This window comes from Rutilus rutilus (assembly GCF_951802725.1).
Source record: "Rutilus rutilus genome assembly, chromosome: 21".
Lineage (NCBI taxonomy): Eukaryota > Metazoa > Chordata > Actinopteri > Cypriniformes > Leuciscidae > Rutilus > Rutilus rutilus.
In genome coordinates this window covers 14,246,553-14,269,451 of record NC_140226.1, presented here as the reverse complement: position 1 = coordinate 14,269,451, position 22,899 = coordinate 14,246,553, and the positions used below count along the sequence as shown (strand labels likewise).

General features: G+C 36.4%; 2 protein-coding genes across 3 annotated transcripts in view; one reads left to right on the top strand and one right to left on the bottom strand.

Moving 5' to 3' along the window:
* fam184aa (family with sequence similarity 184 member Aa) overlaps positions 1-16,512 on the top strand; it is a 31,104-nt gene extending 14,592 nt beyond the window's left edge. The window contains exons 10-17 of one of the 2 annotated variants that reach the window (XM_084392867.1): positions 1,232-1,444; positions 5,616-5,769; positions 6,125-6,252; positions 7,427-7,611; positions 10,375-10,521; positions 11,312-11,429; positions 11,599-11,703; positions 16,190-16,512. In XM_084392867.1, the coding sequence (XP_084248993.1) occupies positions 1,232-1,444; positions 5,616-5,769; positions 6,125-6,252; positions 7,427-7,611; positions 10,375-10,521; positions 11,312-11,429; positions 11,599-11,703; positions 16,190-16,198 (1,059 nt within the window). In that variant the 3' untranslated portion in view covers positions 16,199-16,512. Of the gene's footprint in view, positions 1-1,231; positions 1,445-5,615; positions 5,770-6,124; positions 6,253-7,426; positions 7,612-10,374; positions 10,522-11,311; positions 11,430-11,598; positions 11,704-14,342; positions 14,657-16,189 lie in introns of those variants that run through there. The other variant, XM_084392868.1, reaches the window with a different exon arrangement.
* Positions 16,513-18,687: 2,175 nt separating this feature from the next.
* On the bottom strand, positions 18,688-22,459 carry pln2 (phospholamban 2). Its single transcript, XM_084392869.1, has 2 exons — positions 22,336-22,459; positions 18,688-19,741 (listed from the first exon to the last, which is right to left on the bottom strand). Exon 2 carries the CDS (start codon positions 19,667-19,669, stop codon positions 19,511-19,513), a length of 159 nt encoding a protein of 52 aa, XP_084248995.1. The 5' UTR covers positions 19,670-19,741; positions 22,336-22,459; the 3' UTR covers positions 18,688-19,510.
* Between the last annotated feature and the right edge of the window lie 440 nt (positions 22,460-22,899).

Here is a 22,899-nt window from a genome sequence, read left to right as displayed (position 1 = left end):
TAAATGTATATCTTATATTTGACTTTTTTTTACATTTAGCAAAATTTGCTAAATACATAATATTAATATAGAGTTTAATTATGATGAAATAAAATAAACAATATATTGACGACGTCTAAAGCAACATTTTGCCATAAATAAATGTATGTCTTATAAATGTCTTTATTTTGGCCACTTAGGAAATATTAATATGTGATTTAATTATGATTAATTTGATTAATTTATTTATTTAAGTATTTTAATCAATTGACAGCCTTAATTTAAATGTTTATATGCCTGATTTCATTTAAATTCTATTTTTATCTTGTTTTGCATAGCGACAATTATGTTGGTAATTGGCCATAGACAATAATTATCAGCCAAAATTTCCATGAAGGGTGCATCCCAAAGCAATGAAGTCTATGAGATACTATTTCCTTCATAGTTCATCTGTACCAAAGAGGTTACATTTTGGTTTTGAAATCAACTTCAGCGTGGTCCTTCAACCTCAAATAATCCTGTGACCTATAAGTCCCTCGACAGTTTGTTAAGACAAATCTGTGTGTGAATTCATGTGCGGTGTAGTCCAGGCACTGAAGTCTGCCTTAAAAGACTCTTGCTTTGCTCTTATTTTATTACCTCCGTGTCTATTTTCGGCCTGCCGTTTGCTGCATGCGGAGATGTGCTCGCCATCTCCTGTTTATTCTCTTTCTTGGTTATTAGCAAGACTTCTCTTTATTATTTCTTTATCTTAGGGTCTTATCTCATTTTTATGTATCAAGTCACATTCTTTTGGTAGATAAGCCGTTAGGATTATATTACTTTTCTCATTTAGGGTATCCCTGGGGTAATACTACACAGCAGATCTGAATTAATATATTTTGCTAGCATAAAACAGATAATAAAACTCAATAAAAAGGCCGCACCAGCAGTCAAAACGATTGTAATAGCATGTTACATGCAGTGGATGTCATATTCCATCTGTAATACAGGGCAATTTCTGAAAGGATTGCTTTTTTAGATTGCTCTTTGCATTGTAATTTTTCACTCTCAGTTTATTGACTCTTGTCCCATACTGATTGATTTAATAATAAATAGTTTTTATTCAAAATATCAGCTTTTTTCCCCCTGACTGTTGTCTACTTCACCTTCACCCAAATCTAAGTCATCCACACTCCACAATTTGCATCTCTGAGGGATCTGGCTTCCGATCTCAGTCGTTTGAAGCTGTTCTCTGTTTCTGTTGTGTCAGATCTCTCTGTTGAAGCAGAGCCTGGAGCTACAGATGTCGCAGTCGAAAAGCGCGCTGCAGCAGTTACAGGCGCAGTTCAGCCAAGAGCGCGATCACCTGGCGCAGGAGTTGCAGGAACTGGCACTGGAGCATCAGCACAGAGAGTGCCGTCTGCAGGACGCCCACTGCTGCGCCTTGCAGGACATGGAGGACGCACAACAGATCGAGCTTAGGGTACCTACATGCAAACACAGGCTACACAGATGCAAATTCACACACAATGACATGAGCATGTGGAGTTACACTTCTGGGGGCGCATTACAGAAAGATCCTAACCTTAGAATCCTATCTTATCTGTTTGGTAACCATAGCAATTTCAGTTAGGACCTAATTTAGGACAAAAGCTATTACAAAATGACATTTATTAAAGCAACACCAAAGATTCTTTTGCACCTTAAAATAATGTTTCCAAAATCGTTTCAGTGGTTCATCAACTCGTAACAGGGTGAACGGCACTTCTGCATTCGCTTTGCGACCCTCTATTGGCTATAATTGGCAGATCGGGTAGAGTTTCTGTAGTTCGAATGAGACATAAGAAACTACAAATTTGACTTGCTTTACGGCAAGCGTTACAATAGCAAAAAAATAGCTAGCAATGTCATTATTTAGTTTTTCTTCATTTCTGATGTCGCAATACATCATACTTTCATTAAATCGTGCAACATACTCTACCTTGTCTGTGGACATCGTTACTTCCAAAGCCGGTGCTGGATAAACAAATAGCGTGCGTGCTACGGTAGGCTGCGGTAGGCTAAATTATTTACGACAGCGGTAATGGACAATTCCGCTTCCAACCTGTAGGGGGACCGAAGAGGAAAAGTGCTTTGGCGTTGCTTTAAGTGTATAATCTTATCTTAACTACAGATAGGAAAAGGGTATTACAGAAGCATCCTAACTCGACAAAAAAATCCTAAAACCTGTCTTAACTTTAGGACAACCCCAATGGTGTCCTAACTTCAAAATTGTTTAAAGGCCAACTGTAAAAATCACATAATAATAGCCCTGTCTGAGAATGACATCACATTTTTTAATGATACAAGGTGAAGAACAGTGATGTTTGATGGTGGAAAGACTTTGTGAACACCCAAATGATGTGCTGCACTTTGACAACAAAACTACAGACTCCTATGAAATATAGCCTACTGATAGGCTTTGCCTTTTCTACCGAGCTTATCAAAACAAAAAAAAGCACCACTTATTTTGTTTTTCCATTTTAATCTCTAGTTTTTCCGTTTTTGCGCGTCGTTGGTTGCTTGGTAACAGATCTCATTACCGTACTCCATGGAGGGGTTTAAGATTTCATAACTACAGATAAGATGAGATTTTGTAAGATAGGGTAATCCTAAAGCAACTTAACATTAGCTTCTGTAATACAAATTTGTGAAATATCCTAAATTAATCTTAACTTTCTAACTTAAGATAGAGAGTTTCTGTAATACGCCCATGTTTCCCAAATAACTCTGATTTAGATGCGCCTTTCATATGGACACTTTTGGCTCTGTGGTCTTTTTGAAAATACTTTTCAAACTCTCACTAGTTTTTTCAATGGCATTAGGGCTGGCAATGTTAACGTATGCGATTAAAAATCAGAAAATAAAAAACGAATTTTTAATCTATTGACAGCCCTATTTAATATTTAAGGATTTCATTTGTGTATTTAAAATGTCAAAGAATGAATATACATGCATCACAGAAGAGTTTTTTTCCCACCACACTGTTATTTCCAGCACATCATTGGAATGTTTCCTGAAATATCTTTGGACATTTTTGGAATAAAATGGCCAAATCCTTTGTCTCGCTAAGGCTAGTTTCATAGCACAAATTTTATGTATTCTAAATAAATATTAAATAATATTGTTCACACTTATTAGCATAATTAGAGCTTGATTGGAAATGTTCACTTGATATTTCCTTTTTTGTTTTTATTTACACATTCATGTTTCAGAATAAATATTAAGATGGTTTGATCTTTCTCATAGTTTTTAACATTACATATATAACTTTATATTCACATTTTTAGTTAATAATTAAAATAATTAAATCTATGCATAAAAGCTTTTTGTGTCCTTCATATAACAAAAGCATAGATTATATCATTCATGTAATGAATATCAAACTCCATACTGTTCACAAGCATGCACACAGCTCATTGATTATACACTACCGTTAAAAAGTTTGGGGTCAGTAAGAGTTTTTTACTGTTTTTGAGAGAAGTCTTACAGTATATGCTCACCAAGGCTTTATTTATTTGATCAAAAAATACAGTAAAAATTATTATTGTGATTCCTGATGTCACATGATCCTTCAGAAATCATGCTAATATACTGAAACATTTCTTATAATTATCACGGTTAAAAAGTTAGAATATTTTTGTGGAATCGTTGATAAAAAAAAAAATCCACGGTTCTTCGATGAATAGAAAGTTGAAAAGAACAGCCTTTATTTGAAATTGAAAAATAATTAAACGTGTTTCTTTCTTTCTAAAAATCTTACCGATCCCGAACTTTTGCACAGTAGCGCATGTTACCTGTTTTTCATCTAGACATGATGCCTCCTGCCTGTCATCCTGTATTGATTGTCACCTTCACTGTGTCCTCTTCCCCTTCATAGTACATGTCTGTTTCCCTTACTCTCTGGATTTGTCACCCCTGCATTATCACCCCACACTGAGAATCTCCATTGTGCATGACATCCAGATGGTAAATTACCCAACTTTTTGTGCTTCCTTGTCTACCGTCTACTCCTAAAACACATTATGAATCTGAAAACATGTTTCTCATCCAGGAAACTGCAGCTGTTGTTTCGTTTAAAAATTGTGCATTACACAGAATATTTTAAGATGGCAAGCCCAGACATTTGAAGCAGACACGTGATGCAGAGTCTAACGGGCTTTTCTTCATCTTGCGCTGCGGCCAAGAAAGAAGCTTTTTTAAAGCTGATTTGGCCACATTTCGGATTACCAAGTAATGGAAAAAAAAACATTAATAGTTGCTTTCATCTCCGTTCTTTTATGTCAATCCTTGAGTGACTTTTTGGGTGGACTGTTTAAATGTCGTCTTATTCCTCCCAGACGTGGCATAAAGAGAAACTATCCATAAAACAGCAGTGTCAACAGTAAAACTGGATGATTCTGTAATAAGATGATTCTGTATGGCATCATCTAATTACTAACTAACCCACTATATTGAAAATCTTCTTAATTTTTTTTCTTCTTCCCAAATTTCTGCAATGAATTCAGTAGATAATAATACAGTATGATGATCATCTCCCTCTTAAAATATAAAGGCATCTGTAAATATATAGGCTACTATACTAAAAACTAGTAGTAAGAATAATATTATATGGATAACATGTTTAAATACTATTAAATAATTAACAAAAGCAATTATTACAATTTAATTTAGAATATATTAGACATGACTTTTTTTTTTTTTGATTTTACAGTTAAAACTATGGCTCTTAATAGAATAAAATAAGCATGATTAATTTCAGAATTTTACATTGATAAGAATGTTCAGCCTTCGAGATGTAACAACGGTGATGATGTCATCGTAACATTATAAACTAATTTGAGGTCATTTTGACATTCATTTGCACATTTGTGATTGGTCTTTTCTTTCCTTCTTAAATGTACATGAGTTCAAAAGTTTGTCAGTAAGATTTTTTTGGGAAGAAATTGTTATTTTCATTCAGCAAGGAATGAATTAAATTGATCAAATGTGACATTAAAGACATTTATAATGTTACAAAAGATTTCTATGTCAAATAAATGCTGTTAAACTTTCTATTCATCAAAGAATCCTGAAGAAAATCCGTTTTTAAAAAAATATCAAGCAGCACAACTGTTTTAAACATTGATATTAATAAGAAATGTTTATTGAGCATCAAATCAGCATATTAGACTTATTTCTGAAGGATCATGTGACCCTGAAGACTGGAGTAATGATGCTGAAAATTCAAAATATATTGAAATAAAAATACTTTTTTTTTATTGTAATAATATTACAGATTATTTTAGATCAAATAAATGCAGCCCTTCTGAGCATAAGAGACTTGTTTCAAAAAAACAAACAAAAAAACACTTATTGACTAAATTTTTGAATGGTACTGTACATATATTTTCATACGCAGAAAAAAGCGGCATTTCAAAAACCTAAGCTTACCTAAAACTTGAACAGTGCTCTTTTCCTGTCTTGCAAACTCTACTATTTCCTTCATTAAATGCAAATCTGTTTCCTCATTGACACCTTTTGTTCCCGTCGCATCACGCAGCATCCATATGCAAAATATGGTCTTTAGTTTTATGCATTGCATTGTGAGATTCAGTCTTTTTAATTTTGTGTAGGATCTGGAGGATCGTCTAAAGCAGGAACAGAGAGAAGAGTTACACGCTTTGAGAGAAGCCCACAGACAGACCCTGGAAATCCTTCGGCAGCAGTCGGACCAGGAGCTGCAGACGCTGCGCTTTGAGCTGGAGGATGAAGGCAAAGCCATGCTGGGTGAGTCATGCGCTCAAATTAACTACATCACCACACACACCAGCCTACAAGATCTGTGCCTTTTATGGGGTCATTAAAGTCTTGTAGTATATTCATATGCATGAAAGTAAATAGTCATTTTCACAGCCTTTTATATCCTAAAGCGACTCACAGTGCACTTATTACAGAGGAAATCTGTTTGCTCAAGGGTATGATTATAATAGCTTATAAAGTAGGGGCTTGAACCTACAACCTTTTGTTCACCACCCCAGAGCCATTATACCACATTAGGCTCTTAGCAGGCTCTAAATGCAAGAAAATAACTGTAAGGAGGATTTGTTTTGTACTGTTTTTTTTGTGTGTGTGTGTGCTATAGCTTCCCTGCGGTCAGAGCTCAATCATCTCCATGCCACTGCCATCGAACACCTGAGACAAGTCCACTTGAAGGAGAACAATGCCGCCAAACGAGAGCTGGACGACACTATTGAGCGCTGCAAAGAACATGTGAGCATTTTTGAAAGTTACAAAGCTTGATACATCAATGCTAAACCAAACATGCAGACTTGCCATTTTTGGCTCGATGGATGTAGACTCTTAATTAATTCCAAAATGAGAAATATATTTTTTTTGGTCAGTCTTACATTTTGTAAGAAGCTTTTTCTCTCATGAGAACCTCTGAAATCTCATGCCTTGCGGATAAGAACATTTGAACCTGAGAGAAACCATACAGTACATTCAGCCGCATTGTTTTTAAAACCTTGTATTTTTCTAAACAAATGGGAAAATAGAATATTTTAATATGTTGTGCATGTATGTGGTATTTTTGCCCACAGATGTACAATATTTGAGAGATCATTTATGTCTGATATAATCAGTGTTGTTATTGAAGGAAAATTGTTTTCGTTAATTGAAATAAAGCGGGAATAAAGTAAAATATAAATATACATACATCAATATACATTGAAATTGAAAAAGTTGAAGTACTAAAAATAAAAATATATTAGTTTAAAATGAAAACATGTAAAAAAAAAAAAAGCTAATTCAAAATATTAATTAATATTATAATAGTACTGAAATAATACTAAAATAACATTGTTTAGAGTTAGTGGTTTGTTCAGACCTCTTTCATCATTTACTGTGGTTTCAAACCTTTATGACTTTTTCCTTTGGAACATATTTTGATAAAAGCATAAGTCTTTGTATTCAAGACATAGTTATGGTTTCTAACTATAGTATAGAGAGACTTGAAATGGATGGCAGGCCATTATAAAATGTCTCTAAGCTAAGCTGCACTTTACAGAAATTTGAAGAATAACCACAATGAATAAAGTATGAGGTACTGAGTTCTGAATTATGGGAGAGCTCTTACCGTGACTTCCACCTCTTTCCCATTTTCATATTTGATTTATAATCTCCCTCCCTGTCTGTGTCTCTAATACTCACACTCATAGTCTCGTTTCACTTCAGCTAATACTTCAGCACAATTGAATCTCTTTTTATGTGACCTATATGCATATTTTGAAAGCCCCTGGGTCTGGCACAACATCTTCTAATGCTTTTTTAAGAGAATCATTCTAATGCAATGGATTTATGAAAACTGCATTTGCTGCTTTGTTGAGACGCACAGTCATCCATCTGTTAAAGTCTATCTGCTCTTGTGGATTGATTGCCTCTCCAGGAACACGACCTTCTAGGGCGTTTATCTGACCTGAAGCAGGAGGTGAGCTGCAGAAGGAACCGGATCGCCGATCTGGACCATGAAATCCACTCGCTCAATGAGACCATCAGCACCCTGACCAAAGAGCTGGAGCTCAAAGGGAAAGAAGTTCTGCGGGTGCGCAGTGAGGCCAATATGCATATCAGGTACCAACTTTTTAACATCATCTGAGGATATATTAACGTTTTCTGTTTTAACTTCTAGAATTATAGGACTGTCAGTTATGTGACTTGGCAGTAAGTGGACATACTTATTCAAACAACCTGAAAAATGGGTTTTCAATTAAACTTGGCTGCATGTACAGTTTTTTTTTTTTAAATATAGATATTTTTTAAACCGATGCTACCTGACTAGAGAAAACAGAGGGAAAAGGGCTGTTGACTTCCCTTTTGCCAGATAGGTAGGAAAACTTAAACACCCATAATGCTCTGGGCATGTTGCCGTCCATGGCCACTCCCACCAGTCTGTTATGGATACGCTTGACCAGAGTCAAATACCGCCTTGCATTAGTAGGAAATACGTCTAAGCAAACTTTTGGTCATAATGGTGTCGACTTGTATAGTTCCTGCGTGCAAGAATTCGAAGAGTAAACGTTTAGCGGGAGTGATTTACTTTCGGTTTCCAGTGAAGGATCCAGCGTGTTGTAGGCAGAGCTGAAGGGTGCAAAGAATCGTAAAAAAGAGAGCGCTGCGACGGAAAATCTGAGAAACCTCCGTATTTGTTGTCAACATTTCAAACTGGATGACCATGAACACAGTGTTTTAAGCTAAATGGAGGGGAAAAACTGAAAAAATTGCCGTGAAAGCCCTGGAGCTGTCAAACTAAATGTGAATTTCTCATTCCAGGTAAAATGAAGAACGAGTAAACATTGTTCATTTACATATACTACTGATATTGTAACAATACAAAGCAGGTTGATGAAGTTACACTTTAAAGGGATACTCCACTTTTTTTGGAAATAGGCTCATTTTACAACTCCCACAGTTGAGTTTTACCATTTTCGAATCCATTCAGCCGATCTCCGGGTCTGGCGGTACCACTTTTAGCATAGCTTAGCATAGATCATTGAATCGGACAGGACCATTAGCATCTCTCTCAAAAAAATGACCAAAGAGTTTTGATATTTTTCCTATTTAAAACTTGACTCTTCTGTAGTTACATCGTGTACTAAGACCGACGGAAAATGTAAAGTTGCGATTTTCTAGGCTGATATGGCTAGGAACTATACTCTCATTCCTGCGTAATAATCAAGAAACTTTGCTGCCATACCATGGGTGCAGCAGGCGTAATGATATGACGCAGCGCCTGAAAATAGGTCTAATAGGTTAGACAAACTTAGTCCCGGTCACGTTGGAAGTTACCGAGCTGGGGACTATTTTCAGGCGCTGCGTCATATCATTACGCCTGCTGGACTCATGGTACGGCAGCAAAGTTTCTTGATTATTACGCAGGAATGAGAGTATAGTTCCTAGCCATATCAGCCTAGAAAATCGCAACTTTACATTTTCCATTGGTCTTAGTACACGATGTAACTACAGAAGAGTCAAGTTTTAAATAGGAAAAATATCGAAACTCTTTGGTAATTTTTTTGAGAGATGCTAATGGTCCTGTCCGATTCAATGATCTATGCTAAGCTATGCTAAAAGTGGTACCGCCAGACCCGGAGATCGGCTGAATGGATTCGAAAACGGTAAAACTCAACTGTTTAACTCTGGGGGAGTTGTAAAATGAGCCTATTTCCAAAAAAAGTGGAGTATCCCTTTAAGACTAAACTTAAGCATTAGAATTCCTTCTTAACCACAGATGTTTAATGAATTTATTGGGTTGTTTCAAATATTTAGTTTAGTAAACAAACCTTTAGGAAACCTGTTTCTTTTGTTCTAGTTTCCCGCCAGTCATTTGTTACCATGGACATTCATTAACGTGCACACCTGACTGTAGTTGGTTCATCATCAACTTGTATTATAGTTCTTCTTAGATTTCTGTTCCTTTGTCGGGTATTGTGTTCACGCTGTCACGTTGCCTTCTCATCGTGGATTACCTGTGTTTGTTTTGTTTAAATAAATAAATACCTTTTTGTTTATTAGAACCTTTAAGACTTACAACCTTTAAGGCCAATAAAATGCCGAAAAGGCCAGAAACATAAAGAAACAGGAAGTTACGGCACTCAAGGTAATACTTTCGTGTTAAGGTTAGAGTACAAACGGTGAACATTACCATTATCCCAGTTTTATAATAGCCTCATTCTATGCAAAAGCGAGCAACAGACATCTTCTGCGTGAGCAGGATCTTTTTTGGCTTTCATGAGCTATTAAATTATAAAATCCTAAAGGTCAGTCTAGCTGAAACAAAAGCTAATTTAATATGAGAGGAAAGCGGATGGAGCTGTTTCCCACGCAGGAGCCCAATGCCCTCAGGCAGAGCTCTCTTCTCTTGATATCATCAGCTGCATTCTTCTGTTCCGGCTGTATTAGAAGTATCAAGGTCAGTGGAGGTGTCTAGCTGATACAAACAAACAAATTTCCTTTGGTTTCATTCAAATGAGGATCTAATTTATGGCACATGAAAAGAAGAGTTTCTTTGGGGAACTGAGGGAAATTGTTCTAATAAATAATGAGTTTGTGCGCCTCAGATAGAGTGAAATAAACTTGATTGTATTTGTTGCCCAACTTATTTTCTCTATTAGAAAAACCATTTTGATAACCTTTCAGTGAACAGTTCTTAAAAGTCTTCTTGGTGTGAAGAACATTCACTATAAAGAACCTTATGTAAAGGTTCCATGGATGTTAAAGGTTCTGATGTTAAAGGAACCATAGGTGCCAATAAAGAATATATATATATATATATATATATATATATATATATATATATTAGTTTTACATGTGTTAAAGGGTTGTGTTTCTACATAGGGCTCATGAACAGGATCTATCCAAGCGCCTCGAGAGGGAGATTGATGAGCTGAACGCTTCTCATAACAGAGAAACCCAGATCATGCTGTCAGATTTTAACAAAGCTCAGGAGCTGCTAAAAGACAAGATCTCTGCTCTGCAGATTCTGTGAGTCCCTTGATCTCAGTTACAGATTGAATATCAAATTAAATTGAATTTCAAAACACATCATTTTAATGTAATATCCTTATGAATATTTCAGAAGCAAAGACAGATGAATCACTTTAGCTCTGTTCCAAAACCAAGCGAGCTGCCTTGCTGCCTAGTACAGTGTAGGTCTTCTAAGGCTAAAATGGTACCTTAAATGTAATTGCTTCACATGAGATGAGACCTCAGCGCTCCACCCATGAAGTTCTAAGTATTGTTGATACTTATTGTAGTATTGAGCCATTAGCTTAGCAGCATGCTAACGTCAAATCAAATCACACACATTGATTACACTGTAAAACAAAAAGTAGTGCCTTAAATTTTTTAAGTATAATCAACTTGGCTATTTAAGTCATTTCAACTTAAATTACATTAAACTAACTTTTTTTTAAAACGAGTTGAATCTTGCATAAACATTGCTTAACTTATTTCCATAAGTTAAAGTTATGGAAAAATGTGTATTATAACTTATTGGTCATATCATTTTTTATAGGAACAGATAGGGTCACTTTTGGCCCGCAAACGATGGATGTTTTGATTGCAATAGAGTCTGTTAGCATGTTGCTTAGCATACAAAAATTCTGTACATAACTTATAAAACATTAGGTGAAATGTTTAAGTAGATTGACCTGTTGCCAGAAGTGCCTGAACATTTTGGCTTGGAGGGCAGCTTGCTACTGTAGGTTTAATGCCAGAGCCATTGTTTTTACTGCTGTATAATTGTTAATGTGTATGTGTGCGGGGTGAGCAGGTTGGAAGGTACGGAGGAGAAGTTCAGGAATAGAGAAAGCCGACCGGAGGACCTCCAGGTGATTGCTGATCTCAGAGAAATGGTGTCCGAGAGAGAAACCCTGGTCAAGAAGCTTGTGGTAAGTGTTCACAGCAATGGGTCGCAGAGGTACAGCACCACATTAAAAGTGATATGTGTACTACTTCATATGTCTGTTTTTTTTTTGTCCCAAAGCATTACATGTCTTCAGACAGAATTCAATATCAGTTCATTGATTTTTCGGTCTGACTGTGCCTCCTTTGTTCCAGGATGACAAGAAGTTTTATCAACTGGAGCTGGTGAACCGAGAGCCTGGCTTCAACAAGGTGTTCAACACCAATCCCAATGTCGGGGTCATAAACCCCCTTATAAAGGTTAGAGAGAGATACAGCCACACTGATAAAAGAGTACCACATAAACTGGATTTGATCTGATAGTAAAAAAAAAAGCACAAACCATAAACCTTTTTAAAAGCACTCCATCTATACAGTTCATGGAATCCATGAATATAATAAAAGAATACTTCAAAGGTTTTGCCGTATGGGAAGTGTATTTTACACAGGTACCGCTGGAATGGGATGTTCTGCAGAGACTATTTATAGCCTTCTACTGTTCTTTTAGTTGGTCTAACTTTTTCTTTCTGTTGCATTAGTTGTGTTTGTGCATTTGTCATTGTCTGTGTCTTATATTCTTATATCCATGTTCAAACATCAAGTTCTACCCTGCTTTCCAAGTCATAAGCTCTGTTCCAAAATCTGTTGTGCTTCCTACATAGACAGCATCCATCCTAACCGAGATAAAACATTAAAAATTATCCATTCAGAGCACTCTACAAATCTATTCATCACACAAAAATTGTTCTGCACAGGAGGTCTATATAATACCTGGAGAAAACTATCCATTAGCATCTACCCAGTTCCACTAGAAATTGACATTAGCATGTTTTTAACACCCAAGATGGGTGGTTACCATGGTGGCCATTTAGAAGTCGGTCATCTTGGATACAACTTTTGTTTTTTCAATAGGAAGAGGGCCATGTGACACATCAAACTTATTGGTAATATCACAAGAAAAACAATGGTGTGCTTGGTTTCAACGTAACTTTATTCGTTCATGAGTTTACAAGTTTCTGACCACATATAAAATGTGTTCAATGTGCTGCCCATTGTGTTGGATTGTCAATGCAACCCTGTTCTCCCACTCTTCACACACTGATAGCAACACCGCAGGAGAAATGCCAGCACAGGCATCCAGTATCCGTAGTTTCAGGTGCTGCACATCTCGTATCTTCACACCATAGACAATTGCCTTCAGATGACCCAACACAATGGGCAGCACATTGAACACATTTTATAAGTGGTAAACTAGTAAACTCATGAACGAATAAAGTTACGTTGAAACCAAGCACACCATTGTTTTTCTTGTGACATTATCAATAAGTTTGATGTGTCACATGGCCCTCTTCCTATTGAAAAAACAAAAGTTGTATCCAAGATGGCCGACTTCTAAATGGCCACCATGGTCACCACCCATCTTGAGGAGTTTGCCCCCTCACATATACTAATGTGTCACAAACAGGACTTTAATATCACCAACCATTCCCATGTTATTACGGTGTATCCATATAAATGGCCCACCCTGTATATTAAATGTATATATATATGTGATGCGATCTGGGAAAACCCACCACATGGTGAAATTTTACCTATTACAGGTTTTGACATCATATGGATGCTGGTATCAAGCCCTTTCCAAATCTGTTTTTATTTTTATCATAGCTTGTTGGTAGCAGAAGTTATGTTTATCTGAAGTCGGCCGATCTCTATGATTTTCTGGAACGGAATTTTGAGAAAAACAGGTTTAAATAACTGTCACCGTTGAGACGCGTCCATCTCGCGATTGTTATGAAACTGCGTGACGTTATAGTTTAAACAGGATTGGCGCGAAATGCGCACTATACACATTAACTGTACATGTATGTGGTTTATTTTAAAGGTAAACTATCTTTGTAGTGTTACGAGACGGACAGGTGTATGGGATATACGGCGATTGTTTTGTTTTTTTCACCTCTGCCGGGCGTTAATGGTCGCATAGAATGCATTAGAGAAAGAGAGTATTTTCAGCTTGACACTATAAATCGCTGTTTTTCTGCACTAAACAAGGGAATTTTGCCAAGATATTTTCAGAGATAAGAGAAAAGATGTTATAGAATAATAATTTAATGGAAAAAAAAATTTGACAAAAAAACTGACATTCAAACTATTTTGGAATTTACTGAAAACGGCCCAGCGCGACATCCGACGGGTTTTCCCAGATCGCATCACAAATATATAATACAGTTTAAAATAACTGTTTTCTATTTGACTATTTTAATTTATTTGTGATGACAGCTGAATTTTCAGCATCATTACCCCAGTCTTCAGTGTCACATGATCCTGCAGAAATCATGCTAATATGCTGATTTACTGCTCAAGAAACATTTCTTATTATTATCAATGTTGAAAACAGTTGTGCTGCTTAATATTTTGTGGAAATCCATGATACAGTTGTATAGATAACAGTATATTTATAACAGCAGGATTTTAATTACATCAAACTATTTTATAATGTTTTCCACCAATACTTTTTGTATTCAATGAAACATAAGTCTAATTATAATAAACATTTATTTCACCTAATCCACCATCTTATTTATTTTACATTTGACACACACTTTAGCAATTTGTGTGTTTTCTGGGAATCAAACCCATGACAGTAAAACTACATAAACTGATTCAAATTTGAGCAAAATTAGTTAACTTACCTTTTGAAACCGCCTTTGCTTCAGGACTGCACATGCGATGCCTTAAAATGCCGTCCAGTTGGGTAGCTCAGACTAGGTTTTGTAACAGGGCTGTAATCTGTCATTTCTGTTTCCTGTCCACATTCAAAATGATGTCCATTACCTTGTCATCATTTAGCTTGAAGCTACAGTTCGCCACAATCCCTTTCTGTGTGTGTCCTTTTAATGTAGCATAAGTATAGAAAACCTGCGAACAGTTTCGCCAGCTCTCCGAACCTAAGCGTTGTTGGGGCAGAAGGGATGGCGGGCGTCTCCGTCCCGCCTGCTTGCCTAGAGTCTGTCCCCAACTCCCCCATTCACCACCATGAGCTCAGGTCTAACAAACCTCAGCCCCCTCCAACCCCTCCGCCTCAGGCTGACTCCACCCGGAGGTGAGATTGTCCTCACGAGAGACATGCTTAAACCACAGAACTGTCTTGCCATTGGTCGGATCACACAGTCTCAGTCCTGTCCTGCAGTAATGGTAGACAAACCGTCAGTCTGTTGTGTTGATTAGACGTTTTAATACGAAAACACGGCCATTTGTGTCCAGAGTGAATTGTGGGTATGCTCATCTCACTCTTTAATGCATCTTGCCGTTGAAAGGCACACATTAAAAATGTTTGTATTTTATGCTACTTTGTGTGCATGATCAATTGTGCGTAGAAATTCTGTTTCAGTGTCCTTATTGTGGCAAGTTTGGCAAGAATATTATCACAAAGCGGACTGAAAGTTCACGTAAACTGTGTGTGATCACACAATGGCATTGGAATGTCAACGCGAGCATGCGGTTGATGTCATCACGTCATCACATAGCAGTCACGAGTATGCCTCCGCCCATTAGCTGTACTCCGCCCTTCACATCTCATGCATTTTGTTGTGTTGTGGTTTTAAAATGAGCCATTCAAATGATGAACGGCTATTCCTGGTATTTCTGTCCATGTTAAAATCAGGCATAGGAACATGGTGTACACAGCTGAGAGACGTGGTAGAGGGGCATATTTTATTTATCATTTAAAAGGAAACAGTTCAGCATGGCGCCTGTGATTCTTTGATGCTTGAACAAGGAGAGCAGTTTCCTATTGGTCAAGAGACACTGCTGTATTTTAGGATTATTCTTGATGTCACCAAAAAAGCAAAGGTCTATAGTAATGATGACTCTATGGAAATAATGTAAATACACATGGACAGTAGCCACCAAAAGTATTTAGACTCTTATAAGAATTGGATGTATCGCCACACTTTAACTGTCTGAATGTTATTACAGATGAGAAATATAAAAATATAATTTTTCCATAATTAACTTATTTTTCTGAAATAGTGTATGCAATTACTTTAACCCAAAGTTAAAGAATGTATTTAATATTGCCTATTTGTGTCTTATTTTGTGTGGTGCATTGTAAAAACTTTATGAACCCAGCTAACAGGGAACATTCTCAGAACTTTGGCTAACATTCAAAAATGATCTGACCTTTAATAATGTTCTCAAAATGTTAGCAAAAAACGTCATTTATTTTAAACATTGTTCATGGAATGATGTTTTTCTGAAACGTTTTAGTTGGACTTTCATCTAACTTTTTTTAAAGGTTACTACTTCACAACATTCAAAACTAACATTCCTGTAATGTTTGCAAAGTTATAAAATGGAATGTTCACTTAACATTTGTATACAACATTTAAAATACTGACAATTTTGAATATTCAGGGAACATTCAGAGGTAATGTTTTCATAACTTAATGGGAACACTTAGCTAAGTATTCTTAGAATATATTTTAATATTTTAAAAGAATGCTTACACTACCTTTCTTTAGTACAAATCCCACTTCTAATCTATTGCAATGCCATTCAAAGTGTGGCTTAAGTGTCCACATACTTTTTGCGGCCACTGTACACAAGTATAGCTTTTCTTAGATAGTATCGTCATGCAATAAAGTAGCAACTCAATGTGGAAGTGTTTGATCAGGATGTTCAACTTCACTTTCCTTTAATGCTGCTGCAGTGTAACTGGTTGTGTCTGACTTTTCTGTGTTTTGTGCAGCCCTCGTAAGACTGAGGATTCAACTGTAGCACCAAAAGAACAGCAACCACAAGAGCTATTTTCACAGTACTTCTCCTTTTAAATTTTTCAAGACACTCAACTGAAGAGCATGTGAAACTGCAGTTTTCAATAGTCCATTCGTCTGTTCTTGATATCTCACTGTGAGTTTGTTATTTTCCCTTTTGATATGGGCATATACTTGATTTAAAATGAAATGCACATTCATTTCATATACTATTCATAAATAAGTCTTTTCTGGATGGACTAAAACTGTTGGAATACCAATGTCTTGCCGGTTTTGAAATAAATTGCACAGACACTTATATATTTTGTATTATCCTGTCTTGTTACGAAAGAACAAACCAAGTGCGAAAGAAAAAAGAATTTAAATATAACAGCATGGTAGCAGGACTGCATGTCTTTGAACTCTTTTCCCGCCATTCACAGAATTTTCTGTGATTTATGACACAATACTTGTTTTCGCTGCGATATGGTAGGGGGCGCTATTATACATCTTCTGAAAGAGGAAGGAATCTCCGGATCAAAACACAAGCGATAGAAGCATTCCTTACACATATGTACACTAACGCATATAAATCAAAACTGCCTAAGTTTACTGAATGAAATGTCGACCCAGGAAGAGATATAGGACTGTACAAGCTTTGGGGGTGTTGATAGACTCGGGCTGCGTCCGAAAACTGATAAATGCTGCCTTCGGAGTTCGGAAGGCATCAAGGCACGTCCGAATGCAATGTTAGTTTCACTTCCTGTCTCCTGAGATTCCTTCATTTGATCAATTTCTGAAGGCAGCAATGTATCCTTTGCTGCCTTTGATATCCCACAATCCTGTGCTTTCCATTCTGTGACAGTTGAGCCAGAAAAATAAAGATGGCGTCTGAAAGTTGCGGCTGGTCGTCAGTTTGTGTGTAAATGTACATTTTTGATCAACGTTTTCCACTTATGTAATTTCTAGCGAGGAATTACTATTTGTAGTCATTAAATATTCACTTAGTTTTCTCCAAAGCTGGCTCTATTTTGCTGTAGATCATTAAACCGTTACGCTGCCTCAGAAGTCTGTCCGAAATCAGTTTCGTGAGGAACCTTCGTGCGCAGACGCTGCCTGCAAAGTCATTGCCTGATAGGGCAGGAGGCAACAAGTCAGCTGCCTACGTTTTCGGACGCAGCCTCGGTCTACTCTACCCTGGTAATCCAGAGTTCTCGCGAGAGCACAAGTTGAATTTGCTCAGCGAGTTACTCTGGTGTCGAATAATGATGCTCATTAAATATGCCCCTCGATCTGAGCTGCACCAATCACATCGGGTTATCTGATATAGGCGGGCCAGAGGCGAGATGACTACAGCGCTGTCGAAGTCTTTAGTAAACATTGCAAGATGACTATGGATGAACACCAGTTGTTTGAAACGGCTTTGGCCGCTACAATGAACGAGTCAGACTTGGCTTTTTATCTAAAACAGGAACAGAAGACGCCGCTCAAATCGTTCCTTTGCAAGAAGGATGTTTTTGCTGTTTCGCCGACCGGATACGGTAAGAGTATAATCTAATAAGGTTAGCTCCGCTGGCAGCTAAGCGTATGGGGTTTATTGTTGTGATTGGTCGTAGTGTTATCCAATTGCGTGCAGCGAGATTTTCAAATGCACGCTTGGTGCCGCCCCTCGAGCTGGGCGATTTTCATTAGTCGACGCCAGACCATTAATCTTTTAGATTTAGGTCTGGATTTCCAGGTTAGGTCTACTCGGTCTGTTTTGATTATTGTTCTAAATCCAAACCAGACGTAGTCTTTGACAAAAACGAAATTTTCTCAAGTTTTTATTAAAAAAAGAATGAAGCTTGAATAAAATGTTTTGCTCGTTTGTTTACCTCTTTCCCCGCCAGCGTAAAAAAAGAAAGAAAAGTTGTTTCATTAAAGTTTGTTTCAAAGTTCATAAGCAATGCTTTTATCGCTTGTTTCTGATTCTTTTGATCCAGAGATTCTCTACTCTTTCAGAAGACACATAATAGCGCCTCCTACCGTATAACAGTGAAAAACACTGAAAGCTGGAAAATTTCGTCATTGGCAGGTAGAGAGTTAAAAGCAGAGTCTGTTCTTTTGATATGTTGTATGTTCAAATATTCATATGACAAAATAATCTGAGGGTGATAAAGTTTGTGAAAATCATCAAAATGCTGGTGCTGGCTGGCAACTTTTTTTTAACAACTAAAAAAATTGGCAGGAAAAGAGTTACCAGAATAGTTTACCAAAGTTTTTCCCCTGTACCAGTACTGTTCATAGTGACAAGCTGTCAAATAGGACAAAATTCATAATATTTGCATTATATTTCAAGTATTCTGAAGTCATGGGAACAGATGAACTATCTGTGCATGGGAAAAAGTTTTTTTTTTACTTTGTGTGTGTGTGTGTGTGTGTGTGTGTGTGTGTGTGTGTGTGTGTGTGTGTGTGTGTGTGTGTGTCTCAAGTCATTTACTCAAGTCACAGGTTTGTAAGGAGGGAGAGTATAAAAACTTAAATAATTTTATTTTGTAGGTGAACTATCCGTTTCAATGCACTTTAAATACTTTATACAGCACTTTTTATGGTTTTCCACTGTACTTTCAGTGACTTCAACAGGATCTGCACATGGTTTATTTCTCACAACTTTTGTTTAAATAATTCAGTCAGTTGGAACATTTAAAACAAACATTCTCTTTATTGGTTGTCCACATTTAAAAACATCCTTAAAATACCCCTTTTTAGCTCTCTCTCTCTCAGATCATGTTCACAGGAAGTGTAAACAGACAGAGCGTTTAAGTGTAATTTACCTCGGTGCCAACATGCTCTGTTCCTCTGCATGTGAATAATATATGATTTCTGGCACTGACCTATAAATTTTGCATTTCAACACAACAATTATGAAAATCTTGTTTTTCTTTGTGGGGATATTTACATAAATGACTGAGGAGTTGCTGTCCTCTCGTAGCCCACCCTTGGGAACAACTTTAGTCAGTAATTACAGCCATTTTGATGTTAATTCTTTGTGTCTTTTTGAACAGTTCAGATGACTGCTTCCTCATAGGAGGTCTACATTCATATACAAAACATGAATCTGAATTTACCTAATTTTGGATTGGTCAAATATATGCTTATTGTTGTAGGAAGAATGCAACAAACATAAATGAAAAAAAAACGAAAAACAGTGCCCTCATATCATCAGGAATCTGACATGCGTTGTTGCATCGTCATCGGTAGGACATTTTCAATTCCCTAAAATCGTCCAAGATCTTGTACAGCTCATCTTGTGATTGGCCGGTTGTCATCTTTCGGTGTCACATGAGCAAGACGATAATGTAGATGAGCAGCAGGCAGATGAGGATGAGGGAGAAGTTGATGATGAGATCTTGTAGGTTGCGCTTGGTCTGGGGGTTCACTTCGATGTTGGACGCCCTGCGAATCGCTGAGCGCGTCATGTGCTGCACCCTCTCCATCCTGATGTAAAGACTGCAGGCTAGTGGAAGAAAGACGGATGGAGATGGCGGTGCTGTGGCGTTCTTGTGGTGCTTTATGGGAAAAGAAAGAAATTCTATTTTAAGAGGATGTGATACAAGTTTTAAAAATAACAATATAACAGCTGATTAGACTTGTATTATCTTTGTCCTAACCTTCTGATGCATGACGTTCACTACAGTGGACATCACAAGCTTTTTGTAACCTTTCAGATTGTGATGTTACAGCCTTACCATAATTCTATATCACTGTCCTCATGCTTTTTGTATTTTTAACCCTCATTCTCTCCTGTTAAATTAATTTTTCTTTCAAATTGAGTGTTCATCGGAATGGTCCAAGACCTTAGGACTTTTGTTGCACTTTTTTTTGGTCAAAACATAAATAAAATCTGGCACAATCCAGAACAAACACACATACAAATGAAGGCATTAGACTGTAGAACTCGAAATCCAGAACACACTCACATTCATACACACACACGTACATACACACTCATACAATCAAAATGGCTGATTAAAGTGATGCATCATTATTTTGATATTTACTGCTATTTTTTGTTGCAATAGAGAGATGTGCTACTCTTTTAAATACATACTTTTGGGGAAATATAGGGGAAACAATAGCTTACTTTTATATATAAACATGCATAAAATAATCTTTCTGTATTATATAAGCATTAAGCTATTATTTTTCATATAAGATTAAAATACATATTTTTGTGAAGAGGAAATCTAATTTATTTATCAAATAAAATTGTTACATTTTATCTTTATATATTATAATAAATTTCATTTATTTCTTTATACGATATAATTGTTCTATATTTATTCAAAACATTAAGGAATGAATTCCTATAATATCAAAATAAACATTTTTGGCGAGAGAAAATGTTTATATTTATATATTATATAGGCTAATTATTAAATAAACTGTATTGTACTACTGTATAAAAAAAAAAGTATTTCTTCAAAACATAAAGCAATTTTTTCCTTTTTCTTTTCCTTCCTAATTTAACAATTAATAATTCATGTATGAGGGGGTTCATGTAATTGATCTAGAAATTAAAAATGCCATGTACTGTAGATATCACAAATACCCCTTAGCTCTTTATTCATAAGGGATTATTTAATAACAATAACAATGGGAACCTTACAATCAGATTAAGTAATTGTTTTTATTCATATTTGTCTTGCATATTTGCCATTTGCCAAAGTGATCTGATTAGCACGAACACTCTATAGCAGCACTCCAAGTTTAAAGAGCATTCACTGCTGTACTCTTGTACCCTCTTTAGGGCACTCGTGTTAAAAGCTGTGAAGGACATGTATTCGTCAGTGACAGCCACTTGTCTAACAGCTAACGCTATTCTCTTATCGACTGGCTCCAGATATATGTGCTCAATACTTCCAAACTGCACATGCTCTGGACTTCGCCAAAAGCTCACGTACAGTCAATCGCGTCACTTTAAATGTCGACACTTCTTTAAATTATATTACAGTCAACCATTGATTGTTGGTACATTCTTTCGGGTGCTCTTTCTCATTTACTGATGTACGGGTTGATTGTATTCCAAGTAAGACATTCCTGAATAATTTTCCAGGAACAACATTCCTATTAACAAAGTTAATTGACCATTAAAAAGACTAGGTGGTGTCTTTCTCTATCGGTCTCTCTATCTTGCTTATCCAGCCTCGGGAAAAAAAAAAGCATTTCAGATGGAAAATGTCAGTGCTATAACGTATTTGGATTGAACTAGAATTACTGAGACCCTGTGCAGCCCTTTGGTGTTGGATAAACAAACATTAGCTAGATGACAAAAATAAGAATATCAAAACAAAAGCAGAGTGGGTCAAGACTTAACTTGATCTCATTTTAAAGCCACCAAAAGTCAGTATTTATCAGGGCAGGGTTTGCATTCCAGTCCTGTGATCCAGACACTATTATAACTGCTTAGCTGTAAAGTAAACACTAGCATCTGTGATCTGACTGTATTGAAGTTCAATACAAAAGCAACTAGATTCGCCTTTTATTCAATTTCAAAAGACTATACAAAAGTGTACTGGTTGCACAGTAAAAATAAATCGAATATCATCAACGCACATTTTTATTCCCGTGAACCTACACTCTTTAAAACAAAGGTTCTTTATTGGCATCGATGGTTCCATGAAGAACCTTTCATATCCATGGTACCTTTCCATTTCACAAAAAGGTTCTTTAGATTATTAAAATGTTCTTCACACTAATTAAAAACTTGGTTCTTTGGAGAACCAAAATGGTTCTTCTATCCTTAAGGATCCTTTATTTTTTAAGGTTGTATATTACAGTACTTCTTCATCAAATTATTGTTTGACTTTGACCGACTGTTTTCTGTTTACTGATTTGCATGCAAACAAATTTTATGATAGTGGCATTCCAGTACAGGATGCAAATGTTTTTGGTGTTCTTGCTTGACGGATCATCCTCTATGTCCTTCAGCATTGATATTTTTCATCTCTTCCGCTATTTTCTGATGTTAACTACATGCAATGACTAGCAAATCTTCAGAATCTTAATATTTTAATATTATACCTAATTTTTCAATATTATTTTAGCTGTGATAGTGAATAGTTCAAGGGTTTTGTTCAAGTTCAAGTTTCAAGTTTCTTACCCGTTTAAATGGCAGCCAAAGAAAGAAGCAGTCCTTTTCAAATATAAGGAAAAGTGTGACCCAGCAGGAAAATGTTGGATGTCGAAACACAGGCTCTCAGGACACGCTACAAAGTTTATAGGAGGAACTGAAAGGGGTGGGGAAAACAAACGGGAGGGCGGTAGATGCAAAGGGAACACATCCCCATCTCAAGATCACAGGACGGGCCTGTTTGTAGCGACTCCTCCATCCAGTGTTTGTTGTGATGACACACGACTGATGAAGGAAGTCAATGCTGGATCATTATCCTTCCAAACTCTAGTTTATAGTCAATAGAGAGGAGTGATAGAGCAGGACTGTTAGATTTTGCTGTGAAACAAATAAAAATGTATATGTAATAAAACAGAATGAGTCCAAATATGACCAATGCAAAGGTCATTTTAGGGCTCAAAGCTTTATCACTGTCTAAAGAACATAAATATTATTAATTATTTTAGCCATATTAATTTTTTCTCAAAAAGTGCCTCTACTTTGCTAATATTCCCCTGTAATATAGCTGTTTGTGAATGTAAAATGTCTGCTGTT

Coding starts and splice junctions, on each gene's coding strand:
- pln2 (XM_084392869.1), bottom strand. CDS start 19,669: ATGGAGAGGGTGCAGCACATGACGCGCTCAGCGATTCGCAGGGCGTCC.